At 39.1% G+C, this 15,070-nt stretch overlaps 1 protein-coding gene across 1 annotated transcript; it reads left to right on the top strand.

Annotated features, from left to right (window-relative positions):
• The first annotated feature begins 11,120 nt into the window (after window positions 1-11,120).
• On the top strand, window positions 11,121-14,093 carry cdk5r2b (cyclin dependent kinase 5, regulatory subunit 2b (p39)). Its single transcript, XM_074694095.1, has one exon. The coding sequence runs from the start codon at window positions 11,416-11,418 to the stop codon at window positions 12,310-12,312; it is 897 nt and encodes a 298-aa protein (XP_074550196.1). The 5' UTR covers window positions 11,121-11,415; the 3' UTR covers window positions 12,313-14,093.
• The last annotated feature ends 977 nt before the right edge of the window (window positions 14,094-15,070 follow it).

The raw sequence follows: 15,070 nt of genomic DNA, 5'->3' as shown, positions 1-15,070 counted from the left end.
GGAGCCAGTGAAGAAGTAACCCACACCATCAACAAGCACACCCTAAGATGCCAGTTTCCCTGGTTTAGTATTCTCTGTGTGTCTGTCTATCTGCATCAGTCTTAATATAACTCCGTCTTCTGGTGGCAAGTGGTTTTCTTTGTAAGTAAACACATTTGGAAATGCTCTGTCACTGTTTAGGGTGGGAAAGAAATGTGTGTGTAAGTCTGTCTGTGAGTGATTGTGGTGAGGAGATACAGCTCACACACACATGCACACGTGAAAATGTTTGACTCAATGCTGTGGAAACGGGTGATGTTTGGTCCTGATAGTTTCTTTCTCTCTCTAATTGTGGGGAAATGGGTTTCAGATGTTACTGCGCGACTGATCACTTTGGGGCCTGCTCGGCCCCATCATGTCCTCCCAAACCACATCAAGGGGCCAAGGGCTGATGTGGGACGATAGCAGCCTAGTGAGAGAGGCCCACTTTGGGGCTAAATACTCCTCTGGGTGCCCTTGCAATAACAGGATCAACATTAGCAGTAGCCGTGTGATCTGTCTGCTAAGCTAGGCTGCCTATCATGTGGTATGTGATGCTGTTAGACAAAAAAAAAAAAAAACTTGACACAACAGGAGAGATGACTTTTGTTGTATGGTGTCACCTAAAAGCATGTAATATGAATAGTTTACAGCCCAACACTAATCTGTTTCAGGGGCTTTTCTGTGTGATTGCACAAGAAGGGTCAGAGGTCAGAGTCATCTAATGAGGCGTAAATCAGAAGCTGCAGGCTTTAGATAACAGCGTTGAAGCAGACTAAAAACCTGACCACACAGGAGCTTTATTACCTTACATTCAAGTACAGTTTTAACTTCCAGGGTGTTAATTATTGTGCCAACATTCAATAAAGATCCTCAAAGATCCTGTGTGAGAATAATCAAACCAGTGAGAACTGTGCACATATTTTGAGCACCTGTTGGAGAGATGGTGGATCACTGAGGGTGTAACAAACCCACATTCCAGTAATAGAGCCTTTTGGTTGCTTTGGTTTGTTTTCCTTGGATGACTCTTTACCCCTGGGTGAGGACTCTGGTAATTCACATGGGAGAGCGCAGAGGTTGATGTCATGTGTTCCAGCTTTAAACACAGATTCAGGATGTCATGCTGCTCTCTGCTGGTGAGTGCTTTGTGTGCCCTCTGCCACCCATATACTTTAAGTATTTGAAAACTTGCCCATTTATACTGGCAATACTATATTATGGATTTATTTAGATAAAACTTTTGATACAATCCTGATACAGATATAAAAGAATTATCACAGTGGTCAAAATAAGCATGTTAAAAAACAAATTAATATACAATTAAAAGAATACATTTAAGTCAGAGAAAGGAAAAATTATGGCAAAAATGAAAGATTTAAATACAATAGATCTACTTTTAAAAGATATCCATAAATGTTCAGCAATAAAATAGATGTTCAAATATTTTGTTCAAATAATCTAAAAAAAAAAGCAGAATATTATCCTTTCCTTTTCAGAATCTAGAATTGTAGCCAGTTACAAAAATAAAATAAAATAAAGTTAAATTGAATTAAATCAGAGTTAAATTAAATCCATTTTTTTATTTATTGTTATATTTTATTATTTTTTTAAAGGATGACAGCTTTGGTTCAAACATATTGTGCACGTTACAAACCTTTAATTTTGAAATACAAAAAAAAGAAAGAAAAAGAAAGAAAGAAAGAAAGAAAGAAAGAAAGAAAGAAAGAAAGAAAGAAAGAAAGAAAGAAAGAAAGAAAGAAATCAGTCACCTTAAAGCTCATTAGAACCAGGACATTTTTGGATGTCACTCTCAGCTTATGAGAAAAAAAATCAAATAGTAAGAAATTTGTATAGTTGGTCTTTGATTGTCAAACTTCTTGCCTAAATAACCCTTTCATGTAAAGATATCCTGCATTTTCTGTGTTTTCTAATGAAAACAGATGGACAGCTCAACATCACTTATGTTTGAGTATTAAAATGTAAGGTAATGATGATTATTGTTGGTGTGGCAATTTCAAACCACAATGTATGAATATTTTTCAATTGTCACCGTTTTTGAATGCAGTCTTAACATAGGCTGATATATTTCTACATTCTTAAGTATTTAAGATGAAGATTCTTTTCTGCCTCTATATATTTTTATGTCTATGTTTGCTCATGGGTTCTTTTTCAAATGGATGATATGAGCAGAAAAACTGTCCTCCCCCTTCATCCACCTCCCTCAATCCCCTCACTGTTGTTTGAAAATCCCAGGTATTCCCCGGGAACCTGAGAGATACAGCCCTGCTGAATTGTTTGCTTGTGTATCTGTCCTTGAGTCTCCTCTTCTCTTCTTTAGAGACTGTTCTGGCTCCAGTGATTTACCTTATTTTATCTCCAAAGATTTGTTCTCACAGACTCTCATGACTTCATCTGCTGCTCATCACTTTCTCATCCAAACAAGTTTAATCTCAAATAACAACACTGAATTTTTATTGAATATCAATATTTGGCCGAAGGTTGTTCCTATATAATTCAAATTATTAAGCACACCGCTTTGTGTGTGTGTGTGTGTGTGTGTGTGTGTGTGTGTGTGTGTGTGTGTGTGTGTGTGTGTGTGTGTGTGTGTGTGTGTGTGTGTGTGTGTGTGTGTGTGTGTGTGTGTGTGTGTGTGTTTTGTCTTAATAGGGATGGAGAGACAAAAGAAGGGGGGAAGGAGGATGTGGGAGGGGAAGTCAGATAGCCACCAGTTGATAGAAATGTTTCAGCCAGCTGGCCGGCAGCCGCAGAACAGTGGAGTTCTGCCAGATCTCTGGCTCACAGAAAATACAACAGCCAGAGGCAAGAGGGGGGCTGAAAAGGGTCTGTTTGCATTGAAGCTCAATGTATGATAGATGGAAGAAAAAACAGTTAATAAGTTGTATTTTCTTTTTATTTGACAGTGGATGAAAGAAGAGACAAATATTTTCTTTTTCCTATTTTATTTTATTTTATTTATTTGTTTATTTTATAATAATTTTTATTTATTATTTTGTTATTATTATTTATATTTTTGTATTCAACCTCCACCTGCTGCTTAGCAAACTTGTTGTGTGGCTTGTGAAGCAATTGATGAATGTCTGAGATACAATAAAACAAAGTTAGTGGTATTTATGTAATTCATAGTCTACAACTCCCATCTGTTTTATTTCACATTTACACACAAGTTCACAAAAAGCAAAGCCAATCTCCATGCCTCTGCCTCGTGGGCACAGTAAGCCCACGGACAAAAACATCAAACATCTGTTACCCATATTTTGTGATCCTTCCAAGAGGAGCAGTCTGAGGTTACTCTAAGAGGGTCATCATCACTTCAATCTCTGGCTCCTTCCAACCCAACCGTCTCCCTGCTCTTGTTCAGTAGCTCCTATTGAGCATCAAAGCTCCAACACTCTGGTCCTACAGAGCAGGACAGGAATCTCCCTTCTGTGTAAACAGCACTCCAGTCCTTTCCAACAGTGCAACAGATTGCATTTGAACCTGCGTGTGAACCTTAACAGCTCCACTGTACCACTCAACAAAGTGAAATTAGGGTGTGTGTGGACAAAAGTTATCTGGCTGTGGATCTAATTTACCTACAGAGATAAGAAAGCCTTGATCATGAGTTTCCAAGACAAGATGCACAGAATCCATCTGCAAATGTAGATCTACATGACAGGTTTTAAACCTGTTCACATCTCTGGAAACAATTGAGATATATGTGTGCACCTAGATGAAATAAAGCCCTCTATAAAAATAAAAACAATCAAATGTTAGTATTTTTCACCTTTTTTCCATGTAGATTTTGGTCCCTAGTTTCTTTACTTTCCGTCGGAAAAAGGAAGCGAGGTGGATTTATTTTGGAAGAACAAAGAGGGGTTGATACGACTTAGACAGCATGCTGTTAAAGGCAGAGGATGATGACAAGCGGAGAAAAATGAGTGTGTATCTGTGAGTTTGAGTCAGTGTGCAAAAGTGTGGGAGTGTATCTACTGTTGTACTATCTGTAGTCCTTGAGCATTTCAAAGAAGTATAGATTTTGTCTTGCAAGAACAAGGCATTGAGGATCAGTTCTGCCAGAGGGTAAACATATTACACTCAGGTGATCTTACACGCATCAAAACATACTTTTACACACATCAATATACAAGGCGGCAAGGCCTGACAAAGAGGAATGTTGCTGAACAGACAGACAAAGGCGCAGCCTGCTGGTGTAAAAGGGAAATGCCACCTACTCTTTACAGGGACTCACGTCAACATCTGCACTTTAGGCGCTTCTGAAGTAAGTATTTCAAATATCCTGCACATCTGATTGTCATGTCACGGAAAAGTTCCCAAAAACAAGTTCGCTTGTGCTAAAAAATGTACATGAAGTCCACTCTCACTTAATAATTTTACAGGTTTTTCTGCCTTTAGTGCACTGTGATTCAGTGAACATTCAAGCTTGAATAATCTCCACAACTGTAAAAAACACAACCTTGAAAAATCCTTTTTCATTCACCTAGAGGATTGTTCACTGAATATCAGTCCTCTGGTTAATAGTAGCATCAAGCACAACAGCACAGAACACATCTGCAGGCTGATTGGTGAGGCCTTTGTCTCCCTGTAATTGTGTTTGCATGTAAGAGACAGAGAGGGGCAGAGAGATAATAGCCTTTGATCACCTGTCTATGTTTGATTGAACTGGTACTGTGTCAAAGCCTTGTATTGTTTTTGGTGTTTTTATCTTTTGTTACATAATTCAATAGGAAACAGGTGCTGCAGGTGCCTGTCAAGGATAGCAAAATGAGCTTTGACAGCTCCTGCTTCACACCTGGTGTTTTGTTTTGAGCAGAATTTTTTTTATGTATATCAAACCATGTACTTGCTGGAAAAACATTTTTCTACACTTTCTTGCGACAACTTTATGAGTAAAAAGTGTTTTTCCTTAGATAAAGCTTGCCTTTATTCAAAGTTTGATAGTAAGCATTCATTAAAACTCTACTAAGCATAAGACTTGACTTTCAATGGACATTGATTCCTGAAGTTACTGACATACATAAACCTCAAAGAATTGAAATAAAAATGGAAATACCAAGGACTGAAGGGAATGATTTAGGGCTATGTTTGGGTAGAAACTGATAATTCTCAGGGGGGGGGGTAATGCTCAACACAAATGAAACAACTGTAGGGAAGCTTGATTTTTTCCCTCTAATGTTAAGTAATTGATACACAGCATGTTTACAAATGTTTTTACATTCAGTTTGCCTGAATGTAAAAACAAAAAGGTCAAAGGTGAACAGCGCAAAGGGGCTGATACTTTTCAAGTTTCAGTATCTATAAACTGCACCTTTTTTATTAATAAAGGATTAAAATGGTCCAAGGCAAAACCTTAGGACATAGCTCTATTAAGCATTTTAATATGTATGAGTGAATGGTACAGACTGAATCATAAGAAGAATTGTTTTTTAATCAGTGGTGTTTAAAATCCTGCTTTCACTGAGGGGAAAATATGTGACTGTTATGTGAAAGTTTGAGTTGTGCATGTGTGTGCGGGGTGGGGTTCGGTGCACTTAATATCAGCAGCTTCATGGCCATGCAACTGCAGATCATCCGCAACTCTGTGAGAGCCACCTGTGTGTGTGTGCACTCGTGCTCATGATCACCTGCTTTCCCTCTCACCTGACCATATCCAGATTGTATTTTGTCTCCACCTGCCTGTGTCAGCCATGTTAATCCTACCACAGGCTTTGACAGACACCTCTGTGATAAGACACGACACCCAATCTCTTTTTCTACCATTTGATGCTCTCTCTCACACACACACACACCCACATGCATGCACGTGTGTGCAATAAGCACACACATACAAAGATTTCCTAATGAACAACAAAAAACAGCAACAAATTATCAGGTAATAAAATAATGAAAAATATTTTGTTTTATTATTTAATCGTAATGAATAGCATGTAGTTGTATAGTCTTGTTGCTCATTACTATCTATGATGTATTCCCTACAGCGAAAAAGTGTAATACACTTTATTCAAGCAGTTTGCCCATATTTATCTTCTCGTGACTAAACCTGCATTTTACTCACATTGAGCATCACTTTGCTTCATCATGAGCTCACAGATATCTGGGTTAAAATGATCTCATTTTACAAAACATTCCCTTGACACACTGAAAGTTGTGTAAATATTGACCCTTTTTTTCCAATATGTTCTGCCTCCCACATATTTTCTGTTATTTTACTGATAGTAATAAAACCCAAAGCAATAAAACCATTATATGAACTCTTCCTGTCAGTGCTGGGGGTTGTTTCCACCCTCCTTTCTGCCTGCTTACTCCCACTGCCCTGCTGGCAGGCCTTGAGCTAGCTGATGGGAGAATTCTGTCACTAAAGCTAATATTAGTCAGAGGTATCAGAAACCTTCACTCCTCCTCTCTTCAATCACTCTGCCTGATATGTCATCCCACAGTTTCACTCAAACTAATTAAATGTGGGGCTGAGGTGCTGAAGAGGCCTGCTGACAGCAGACGTCACCAGAAGGGGCTTTATCACAAGAATTTCCACTCAGAGCTGGATTGTATTTTGGAGTTGGTGGGAGGAGGGAGGCTGACCCCCAGTGGCTAACTTTTGACATGTCAAAAACAAATTTTCAGATTGAGTATTTTACATGAAAGGAAAAGACAGAGAAGTTCTAAAATGTTTTTAATATGTGGATCTCATTTGTTCCAGTGCTTTATGCTAACATATGAAATTGTTAGGATCAAGTTTTTAAGTTACTTCTAAGTTGGTTTAACTTCTTAAACTTACAGAGCAGGCCTGCCATAAAAGGTAGTTTTAAAAAAAAAGAAAACAGTTTTCTTCTTTACAAGACTAGTATTTACGGAAAAATAATTTCAATATTGTATTTATTATTATTATTATTATTATTATTATTATTATTATTATTATCATTATTATTATTATTATTATTATTATTATTATCAATAATAATACTATGATATTATAAATCTATAATAAATAAACAATAGATTTTGTGATCTTATAAAAAGAGCAGTATTTAGAGATAGCAGTATTTCAGTCGGAGTGGTGCTCCATCCAAAAACACCACTAGGTGGCAAACTAAACACAAGAGTTGGAAAGATGGGAAATTTCTGCCTTGAACAATCATCTTGAATACACACTTCACCTGAAAATCTGGATAATGCACTATCCTCCTCCTTTTTTGTCAGCTGGACTCTTTTATCATGGAATCATATGAATGTTTTTAAGATGTTGGATTTGATTTTGCTGTTGTACAATGTGTAAAGATATGGGTTGAAATCTATTAGTAATGTATTGCATTTTGTTGTGACAGAGAAACAAAATATTTTTTTGCAGTTGGTTTTAAATTACTTAAGATATAATTTTAGCACTGCATAGTACACAGACTATATAAATGAAAGTAGAGGTGTCCCGGTCCGATATTGACATTGGATATCGGTCCGATATCAGCAAAAAAAACAGTATCGGTATCGTATCGGAATGCATCTAAAATCTCCGATATAAGCAGTTTCTGTGACTGTGTACCCATTGGTTAATAATAAATGGGTCAGTTTTTCCTCATACCTACTGTTGCTGACTACTGTTCTTTGTTTGAATAATATCACTTAATCAAGCCTTTCCTAACATGACAGACATACTACAAAATGAGTAATAAAAGTATGCATGTTTAATGCTGATATCATATCGGATAAATATCGGTATCAGCCAATACTCAATGCTGCAGTATCGGTATCATATCAAAAGTGAAAATGTAATATCGGAACATCCCTAATTGAAAGTGCCTTTTTTAAAATTGTGTCTAAGTGTCTTTTCAAGTTTTGATGCACAAAAACAATTATTTTCAACAGTAGCACTGAATGTTCCATCCATCCAGTCAATTAACACATCAGACACTCCCTTCATCTTGTTATGAATAATGTGAGTCAACATCTAACAGAAACAACTTCAGTGCATGTTTGATATTCTTCTGCAATGTGTGCATGGTCTACGTTTCCCTCAGAGAGGCTGCTGCATGGCTGAAGGATCCTCCCTGCTATGAAGCAACAGCCTTGTTCAGTGCACCACCACTCAGCCCTGTTTAAGAGCCATTAGTAACCAAAAAACTCCATAACAACCTAATCTAATCAGGCCTGGTAATGGCTATATTCTAGTAATGCTGAAGTGTGGTTATTATATCAAGACTGCAAGCAAGAATTATGCGACTTAAGATCAAGGTAAAGGATGCAGAAAATCTTACCAGGAGTTTATTTCCACTCAGTTCTTACTCGGATTTTCCTGAGCTCACTTATTAGTTCCCATGTTTGAACCATTCCCTCCCTTTTTTATTTCATTTTATATGATTTTATTTCATTTTATTACCGTCTCCTCATCAAACCCTGCAATTCTTACCCCTTTCGTTTCTAAATAGTGATGGACAGCATGTAACAGAGCCAGACAAAGATTCTTCACGTCTAATACATTGAGATTATTCCCCTCCCACATCCTGTAGGGTTCTGTTTGATTTGTGATGAAAGACTTTCTTTTGATCACCCTCCCATTTTTGATGTGATGGATCAAGCGTGGACCTGATCAAAAGAGTTTGAGTGAAATGAATGGGAAGCTCTTTGCAGTTTCGGGATGTCATTGTCTTTTATCTTTATTCATTTACTTTTGCTAAATATATCTCTCTACTCCCACCTTTCATCATGTAAAAAAGTACACTGAGCTCCAACAGGTTGATGACTTAAATTAGTATTTACACAGACAGAGGTGATGATGATTAGATTAAGCTGAGTTGATGATCATTTGTGTTGTGATGACGATAGTGGGAGAGGTCAAGTAGAGGAGTAAGTTACTTGTGTTTTTAACATCATCATGCCATCTGTTTTTCTAGTTAGCAGCTACACCTACATCTCTTTAAAAGACACTTCAGATTACTACCGCTGCATCAACAGCTCCTCACTGTTCTCCATCCAAACTAAAAAAAGATGGAACAGTCTTTAAGTGGAAGACACAAGGTATTCCGTCGAACTCTAAAAATACACACAGGACTGAGGAAGAACAGGCGGGCTATGGATGGCTGTTAGCTATCTCTCTGATTGCTGTTTGACTCCCTGAAAAAGTTCCAGTCAGTTTAAAACACTAAGAGTGGGATTGCATTTTTTTTTTCAAATAAATAAATCCACAGAAAATACCAATGACACACTTCAGATGTTTAAATGGAAACTGCTTATTGGCAGCTGGGGAATTTAAAATGATTGGAGCTAAAATCACTGTTTAATTTATGACCTGCTGCAATTCACCTGAACAGCAAATCCTATTTTGAGAACCCCGCAGACTTTCTATGCTAATTTTGTCTCTTTCCATTTCAAGGTGAAACCAAAGCAGCAGTCATGTAACTCGGCTGAGCAGGGCTAGTTCTGCTGAGGTTAATTGGATCACTCGTAGAGTTTCCAGAGACTTGCATGCATTAGTAGTGACTGGACATAGGATTAAAACACTAGCTGACAACAAGAAATTACTGCTATGCTAAGCTGGTGGTGATATCATTAGAGAAAACAAATCCTTGATACTTTTCAGAAATTATAAAGTGAAAAAAAACTTAACAAGTAAAGCTCTGAGAGACATCTACATTTAGTTGTTCAATCGTGAAATCATGTGACAAAGCCAAATTCTGACCTTTTCAAATTTCTCTCCTATAAAAGTTTTTGAAACGTTGTCAAGTGGCCATTTCAAGGATCACACTGCAGTACCTGAATATTTCAGGGATGCAGGAAATCTGAAGGTTGCAATAAATCACTGCTGAATTCAGTACATGTACAACAGGTGCAAAAAATCTCTGGCATGAAATGTGCATTGTTAAGATTTTGAATTGCACACACTGTCCAGAGCTGGCACCTCCACTTTGTACAGACTGCTTTCCAAAAACTCTTCTGAGAACATTCTGATATAAATTTGTAAGACAGTATGAACCTTTTAAAGACAACAGCATTTATGTGCTTTTAAATAAACCAGTGAAAATGTGGTGGAGTAACCTGTAACACCTTTCCCACATTTCGACAGCCTTTGTGACGGTGTGATTAAGATTGAGTAAAGCATTTTTCTTGAGTCCAACAAGGTTGTTTGAATTTTGATATTAAAGGGACATGCAATATTGGCCAACAAACCAGAACACAAGTCAAATCAAAGGCCTAGATCCTGCATCCTTACATGCAGAGAAAGATAAGGTTGGAGTCACTTGAAGTATGGTTACTTTGACCCCTGACTGCGTACCCAGGAGCTGTGACGAAGTGAAGGTGTTTTCACCCTTTCAAATATTTGTGTATGTTTACTGACCACGAATAATACCTATTTATTCTATTGAACTTTGAAAATGTAAACTAATCAGCACAAGAGTGTGCATGAACATAAATATAGCAAAGTACCACAATAGCAAAATACAATCTGCAGTCCCACAGCAGGTATTTCCATGAAACAGATACAAAGCAGAGAAACATATGCTTCATGAAGCTGAGCAGTTCAGTTTGACAAAGAATGATACAACAAGCTAAAATGTTAAAAACTATTAAATTATTTGACAGATATGACCAAAAAAGCTGAACCCTCTTCACACATAAATGTTAAAGACAAATATCCACAGGGATCAAAATTGTCCAGGGAAGCAAAAACACAGAATAATAAATATAACAATCTCATCAGCTCTTAAAAAAATGAGGTATAAACCTTTTCACTAAGTGCACAAGCGAAGCAGGAGACATGAGGCTTGAGCTCAGTGGTTAAAGATAGATTAAAACAGGTAAACTGTTTGGTGTTTGTCAATTTATGGCATTCCAGTTCCTCTACAGGTGAGTCTCCAGTAAAAGGGGTGAGTAAAGAAAGGCAACATTCCCCTTGCCATCTGTTGATTTCACATAGTTGTAAACATGATTTACTTAGAGGAGGTAAATACTGGGACCAAAATGGTGTTACCTGTAAAAGCTATGCTATCAAAGGCAACCTAAAGCTAAAAACAACTCCCCCAATGATTGGATCATCGATTGGCTTTCTCATTGGCTGACTCTGCTGTCAGTCAGGTACTGCAGTCAGTGGTTCGTTTAAGCTCTTCACTTACGCAAGGCGACTAATCTTGGTTCAGAGTACAGCTTTAGGATTGTGTCGCAGCGTCTCCCCCCATGACGCGCTGACAGAGCATCTGCTGGAATACAACCTGAGTCTGGGTACCAGCTCCATCTTCGTCCCTCATCACCCAGGGGCGACCACACGGAGCATCTAAACGTGTAAATGGATTTTCAGTCGTGGTCGTGACTGTCCTTCACCACCTCGCACCCTGCAGAAGACTGCGTTGAGGTTGCAGCAGCATCCACACCACCGCGGCTCTCTCCGTTGCAGTCATGGGCACCGTACTCTCGATATCTCCGGCGTCAAAGAGGGCGTCGATTATGGACGCCGAGGGAGCAGGTGATGGATTCAAACCTGACAAAGGCCTCAAGCGGCATTCGATGTTCGTGGCTCTATCCTGGAAAAAACTGGTTGCAAGTTCGGCCAAGAAGAGTGCTAAGAAAGTGACCCCGAACCCGCTGCCCACGCGCGATCTCCCGTACACTCAGATCTCGCAGCTCAACAGTGTCAATAACAGGAAAACGCATCAAAATGAAGAGAAAAAACCCAAAGCGCCGATCCCGGTCCCGGTGCCCACTGTGCCCACTATCCCTAAGCAAAACAACGAGATTGTCGTTCAAAACGGGAGGCTTTCATCGGTTCAGAAGCAACCCAGCAGCCAGTCCCTTGCGTCGCCGAGGCGTGTTATTATTCAGGCTTCAACAGGGGAGCTGCTGCGCTGTTTGGGGAATTTTGTGTGCCGCAGGTGTTTTAAACTGAAAGACTTAAACAGTGGGGAGGTGATCCTCTGGTTCCGGAACATTGACCGGACTCTTTTACTGCAGGGCTGGCAAGATCAAGGCTTCATCACGCCGGCTAACGTGGTGTTCGTGTACCTGTTGTGCGAAGACACGATTGAGGACAGCATCGCCAGCGCGGCAGAGCTGCAAGGTACATTTCAGACTTGCCTTTACCTCGCTTACTCCTACATGGGCAACGAGATCTCCTACCCACTCAAGCCGTTCATGATCGAGGCGAACAAAGACGTTTTCTGGGAGAACGCGCTCCGGATCATCAGCAGGCTGAGTGCCAAAATGCTGCAGCTCAATGCAGACCCGCACTTTTTCACCGAGGTCTTCCAGGACCTCAAAAACCAGCGAGAAAGCAGCGAGTCAAACCTGGACCGCTGATATGCCAGACAAACAAGACACTGGTGTTTTCTAAAAAGATGAATGTTTTGCAAAATCACGTTCAGGTGGTTTTGAATGTAAAGGCCAGGGGGCTCCACGCGTCTGGGCTGATTCTCTCTCCATAATATAACTTCAATGTGGTGTTTAGGCTACAGTAGGGGATTTCATAACTGCATGCCAATGGTATATTGTCCTCTTTTGTCTGCTCCCCCGAGTGGCAGAGGGATTTCATTCACAATTAGCCCTGTTTGTGGGTCAGTGAGAGGATGTCGCAGTGAGGTGAGCTCCTCGGCAGGACCAGATTAGACGTGTGCGTGTGTGTATGTGTGCGCGTGTGCGTGCGTTGGTGCCTGTGTGTTAGTGTGAAATGGAGTAAGGCGGAGCTGTCCGAGGTACTGACCTGTGCAGCCATTTCTCCACCCTCCACTGCTATTTGAGTCCCTTCGCCACAACGGAGTCAAGCGTGGCTTAAGAGGACAGGAATAAGCCCAGTACATTTTCAGCACATAAGCCTAAGCTTCCCAGGTATAGGGGTGTATGCTATAGGCCCACATTGTGCTTTTTGAAATCTTCTGCATGCTGTTTAACATGCAACTTAATCAGAAACATGTTTCTTTGAGAGAGCAATGCAGTCCCTTTGGTATAAATGTAGATATTTTAGGAGTACCAGGGGTAAAACGGATGTATTTCATGCTGTGTATGGCTATCTTTGCACCTGGATGAAAAATCACTTTTCAAGCTCCTTTTATGTAATGAAAACCATACATGTATACATAAAACAATGCATTATGAATTGAATTAGCTCATTTGTATCACATGATTCTGAAAGTCGGCAGTTGAACATAAATGTAGGGACAGCAATGCAAATTAAGTAAAGGGAGTATCTTTCCCCTGAGAATGTGATAATCTGCACTAAATGCAAAGAAGGCCTCTGCTCTGCATGGATTTCCAATGCGTTGCAGAGGCCTGCATAAACAGAGACTAAACAGAATGTAAAATGTTTGTTTTTTATGTAATATGTGCCAACTATCAAAAACTTTTGGCCTGGGATTGTATGGTTTACATGTAAATATTCCAAATTTAAATAAGCTCTTTATTTTGTTGTCTTTGCCTGTTTTGGAGGAGGCAGTACATGACATTGTTCATGCACAACACAAAACAAATAGAACTTACATTGGCCTGCTCTGTGAATGTGCTGTGCTACTCAGTTTGCTGGGTTCAGTTCTCTGTCAGTCAGTGAAGGAATAATGTCTCCTCAGTGTAAATATTAAATGTGAATGTCTCATACAAAGTAACAGACAAATATCATTTGCACATATCATCCCATCATCTATAAGCTAAAACTCTGAAACCAAGCTTATAGAACAAACCTGACAGTTATTCAGTATTAAGTGATTATTGTGGTGTGTTGTGCTACCATTGCTTGGAAAGTGGAATATAATGCTGCTATTTTGCACAGCTGTGAACAAACCTTTGTTGTTTTGCACAGTGGTATGACATAATGCTCGTGCACCAGTGTTACCTCGAAGGCACTGGAATGTTTGCCATTAAGTTTGTAGTTGTTGTCAGTAAGTCTCGCTCTGGATAATCATATGTGAATTCAATCTTTTGTACAGCTCATTTTTCATATGTGTCAGCTGGAAAGTTATATCTAGATGTGTTTGTTGTCTGTGGTGTTGCACCGCAGTTGCATTCACTCTTGCTACATGTTAAATTAAAAAAGACCAGTGCAGTAACTGTTTATGGTGACCATGATGAAATAAATCCAAACTCATGTAGAATCTTCCCTCTCTGGCTTTTGTTTTCTTCTTTCTATCACAGTATTTGTGTTTGCTTGGGGTATTACCATATGGGTCTCCATGAATGAGTACACATGTTTGTACAAACCTTCTAGTTAGCTGAAGCACTGATAAACTTGGGCATCCTCTTATCCACTCACACCACACGCTAATCCTTTGATTTGCAGGGAACCCTTGGGACAGGGTTATGCAACAGAAATAAGCCCATGACAAATATGCTTACTGCGATGATACCACAGGTTGTCATGAGGCCAAGACTCATGAGACTTCATTGGTTGTCATGATACTAAAACTTATTTGGTCAAGTTATAGTTACATTAAAAAACAAAAAGTTTTAAATGAATGATCTTATCTGAAGATGCAGAGAAAAATAGTTTGGGTTGATATTGACTGCTTTATGCTAGATTAGTCCTTTCTTACAGTCGTTCTTTATTTCGGAAAATGCTACGACTGATATCCCTGCGTCACTCTGAGCAGAGAGAAGTACCCTGACATAAATTTAGGATATTTTCGGAGTTGTATCTGTGTGTCCTGGGTATTCTAATTGGGGTCACATATGGAAATGGGAACACAGAACTCAAAAAAGGATGTAGAAAAGGAGAGAATAATTAATCTAAAATATTTTCATGATGTAACATGATTTTTTGGTCAAGATGCAGGGGAAAGGTTTTATACTACCCAAATTAGTTTTCTTTTATAAATGTATTTTTTGGAGTGTGTTGATGACACACTTTGGAGAGAAAGAGAGAGAGAAGTGAGCTGTATTGATATGGGTTTTCTCCTGTGCTATTTTTTATGAATAAACCACGTGGGCTGCAGGGTTCCTTCATCTGATTGGCCAGAATCTGCTGCAGTCTCAGAACTGTCTGTGACTCTTTCTCTCTCTCTGTCTCTCTTCCTCTCTCTTATAGGACTTACACAATCTATTTACAGAACCAAAATGAAAGAATCTTGACAGA

This window comes from Halichoeres trimaculatus, unplaced genomic scaffold (assembly GCF_033239565.1).
Source record: "Halichoeres trimaculatus isolate MK-OKI-2021-1 unplaced genomic scaffold, fHalTri1.1 fHalTri1_scaffold_19, whole genome shotgun sequence".
Classification (NCBI taxonomy): Eukaryota; Metazoa; Chordata; class Actinopteri; order Labriformes; family Labridae; genus Halichoeres; species Halichoeres trimaculatus.
Note: the sequence above shows the minus strand (reverse complement) of the source record. Positions and strands in the feature narration are given on the sequence as shown.

Bases quoted from the DNA above. Each gene is read 5' to 3' on its own strand.
- cdk5r2b (XM_074694095.1), top strand. From the start codon at position 11,416: ATGGGCACCGTACTCTCGATATCTCCGGCGTCAAAGAGGGCGTCGATT.